The 3437-nt window shown below is 39.5% G+C and overlaps 1 protein-coding gene across 1 annotated transcript; it reads right to left on the bottom strand.

The window, feature by feature from the left end:
• Positions 1 to 396: 396 nt before the first annotated feature.
• fj (four-jointed box kinase) lies at positions 397 to 2381 on the bottom strand. The gene has a single exon (XM_023170192.2). It carries the CDS (start codon positions 2138 to 2140, stop codon positions 806 to 808), a length of 1335 nt encoding a protein of 444 aa, XP_023025960.1. The 5' UTR covers positions 2141 to 2381; the 3' UTR covers positions 397 to 805.
• Between the last annotated feature and the right edge of the window lie 1056 nt (positions 2382 to 3437).

The raw sequence follows: 3437 nt of genomic DNA, 5'->3' as shown, positions 1-3437 counted from the left end.
ACTTTGAAAATGTCCTTGTAAGACGAAACTGCAGTAATGATAGTTACAAATAAAAGTGGTAAAAAATATAGAAAGTTTCAATTCTCTTTTCTGCAATAGCAAACTCCTAACTTCTATAAAATAGAAATAATTCTCTTGTATCTTGACTTTTCTTCCTTTAAAAACAGACGTTACTCTTTGATGTTTGATTTTTAATATATGAGATAGTTAAAATCAACATTTCAAGTGTTAATAAAGATGCAATATCAATCATTATCAAATATTATTTAGTGCTTGTCGAAAAGAAGATTGCTTTTCCACAGTGTTCTTTCTCATATAAGACTAAATATATAAAACAAGAGTTTCACTTTTCGGAGGGAAAATGTAAAATGACATTTTTGAAATCAAAAACTGACATCGGAATCAACTTTTATTCGCATTTATATCATCTATATATTTACAAATTTACAAATAATATTACAAATATTTACAATAATATTTGGTCTCTGGAGACTAAAATCACAATATCAATATGTACAGTATTATACACACTATCAGACATATTTACTTCATATCACATTTTTCTAATAATAAAAAAATTCTCTCAATTTAAGCCATTAAGTGACTTTCTCAAAAAATTTCACCATTCGATGGCGACATAAATAAATTTATTATGGCATATGGCGGCTGCGTGAGTATAATAAATAAATAAATTACCTAAAAACTAGGTGCAGTATCGAATGAAAAAGCATATGTTAGTAGGTGCATGCTTTTTCTTTCGATAGTCCCCATTCGAATTTCAAAATCCCTACAACTCTTCTCCTAACTAGGTATTAGAAAAAACAGACTCACATTTCGATATTTGATTGTAAACCTTGTCTATTCTTTCGTTTAAAATCTTAACACTCTTGTCCGGAATCGTCGGCAGAATATCTTTGACGCTTTCACTGTTTTGTCTTTCGAACATCTCGCGCAACAACTGCCCGATGTTCCCCTTCTGCTTCAACTTCCTGATCCTGTCGGCCGTCTGTCTCCTGAAGATGCACAGATTCTCCAGCAGGATCGAGTGGTAGATCTCGTACTTCTTCAACAGCCTGTACCCGTGCAGGAGGCCGGATTCGTTATCGAGGAAAACCAATAACTCACTGTCCGTCTTCTTCGCCAGATTGTGCGCAGGCGCATCCATGATATTCGCATTCCATTGATAATTGTACAAATTGTTCACGATTCTGTCCAAGTTCGCCGTAAGATAATCGAATATGATCAAATCGGACCACTGGGCCAGCTCGACCAGCTTCCTTATCAAATTCTCCTCGTCCACGAGCTCGCTTTTGGTCATGTTCAGCACGTCGTACTTGTTCAGATGCCTCTCGATCGGCTTGAACACCTCTGGGATGTTGGCCGAGTTCAAATTCGAGATGAACTGGGTTAAAACTATGGGCCTGTTGGAGTTCCACTGTGCTGACGCGATTTCGTTGCGTAAGTTCTGCCACAGGGGTTGTTTCAGGTCCACTATGCCGACGGCGCTGGGTGCCAAGTTAGGCAACCTCAGGATCTTCGCCAAGTAGAAGCTGAAGAGCTCGCCCTGGATCTGATCGGTGTTCTGCCGGTACCTAACGCACCCCTTCAAACCGTCCTGGAACGTCACCAGGCGGTTCTGCATCCTGCCGCAACCGCTCTCCATTTTGATTCCCACGGCCTTCTTGACGTAGTCTCCCCAGACGTTGTGGTTTTTATCCTTGTACCCCTCGGGAAGGGCCGCCTCGACGTCCTTGCCCCAGTAGATCCCGTCCTCGATGTGCGTCTCGTCGGTCTTCTCCCCTCCGGAGAAGTTTTCCACGAAAGACACGGTGGGAAACTTGGACTCGTTCTTGTAACCGTAGCTGTTGTTCAGAAAGATCGTCCTTATAGCAGCTGAGTTGGCGATCAGCGGGGTGATAACGCTCGGTTTGGTCTGGTTTTTAATATCTGGTGCCCTGAGGTACACTAGCGGAATGAGGATTCCTATCGTCAGACCGACACTGAACGCGAAAATGGCACTCACCAGGCATAAGTTTTTGTACACCGAACTTGAGTGAGATTTAGGCTGGAGCGGTTTTAAGTCACTGTCCCACTGCAGGCGGTTTTCCAGTTTTCCACCGAAACTAGCGAACGCACCCATATTCGGCTGTTTGTTTTAGTAGTACGATTCTGTTTTATCGCCGATCGAAGTGGTCAAACACATGCTTTATATGCAAATTAATCCGAAAACTGGTATCAGCCACTCGCAGCACGCCGTTTTACTTCAACAACAATTGATCAGGTTGAAACTGAACTCTCATATCGCACACGTAGCGAGCAACGCGACTTCGCTCGTCTGCGAGCTTTTGTAGACTGATCTCCGACTCTTTCAGACGTATAAGTTTAGTTAACAATACTGCGGAGAGTAGGGTTTTACACTGTAGTGGGATGAATATCTGACATATTTCGATAGAAAGAGAACGTTTCTTACCTGGCCAGGTGAATATGATGGAGAAGGACGGACGATTGAGTTCGAACGATGAATTCGAGAGAGAAGTAGTAGGCTTCGCAATAAAGATAGCATTTGCCTCTCCGATATAGAAAAGTGACATTAAATAAAAGGGTTTGTTCTTTGAATATAAAGTGAGCTTTTTTGGTTTTGAGAATGAATTATGATTGTGTTTTAATGTGGCATAATAACTTTTAACTCTGGGCTGCCACGATACTTGGTAAATTATGGGAATGGAGGCATATACGTATCTTGATTGATTCCTCGTTATAAGTGGATGAAGCAGCTTTTGTATATTCCTCGGGAGAAATATATTATTCTGACTTGTCATATATCACTTGAAATCGCGGGTAAATATTCGTTTTGAGGGCACCCGTCGATTTTCAAAAAAAATGTTTGAGTGTACTTACGTATTTTAATGCTCAGGTTACGAATTCAAAAGAAAAAAGCGGCGCTTTGCCTTGTTTACAAAGTTAAGACCCTTCAAAGTTCAGAAAAGGGCAACTTTTCAGCCTTCTTTTTCACAAGATAAACTTCTCAAAAACACAAGTTTTCATTTAATGGCATAGTTGGTACGACTGATGCGGTATTTTCATTTTCGGTTTTTTGTTACATCTATACAGTAAAGCGTCATAATTCAATTTGCACTCTCCATTGCAATTGGTACAACGTATTGTTGCTTGAAACACTCCTACTTGAACTAAATAAAGAATTCAATTATTACTTTCACTAAATTATTATTTTCGTTCAAATTCATTTTGTGTTTTTCTAATCACTCACGTCAAACTTAAAATCCAAATCTATGAATTTGAAATAGTAGGCGGCGGCAAATACCAACCGCTTTTTTCTGAAATGTCACTAGTAACTAACCCAGAAATAGAAGAATGTCACCAGAAGAAGCATTAGTTTTTAAATTAAGTTTTTTATAAGAAAAATATTGATTGTTGAA

The sequence above is a fragment of the Leptinotarsa decemlineata genome, unplaced genomic scaffold (genome assembly GCF_025532065.1).
Source record: "Leptinotarsa decemlineata unplaced genomic scaffold, Ldec_3_MD MMD2_P_RNA_scaffold_1, whole genome shotgun sequence".
Lineage (NCBI taxonomy): Eukaryota > Metazoa > Arthropoda > Insecta > Coleoptera > Chrysomelidae > Leptinotarsa > Leptinotarsa decemlineata.
The sequence above is the reverse complement of the archived record's forward strand: the minus strand, read 5'-3'. Positions and strand labels throughout refer to the sequence as shown.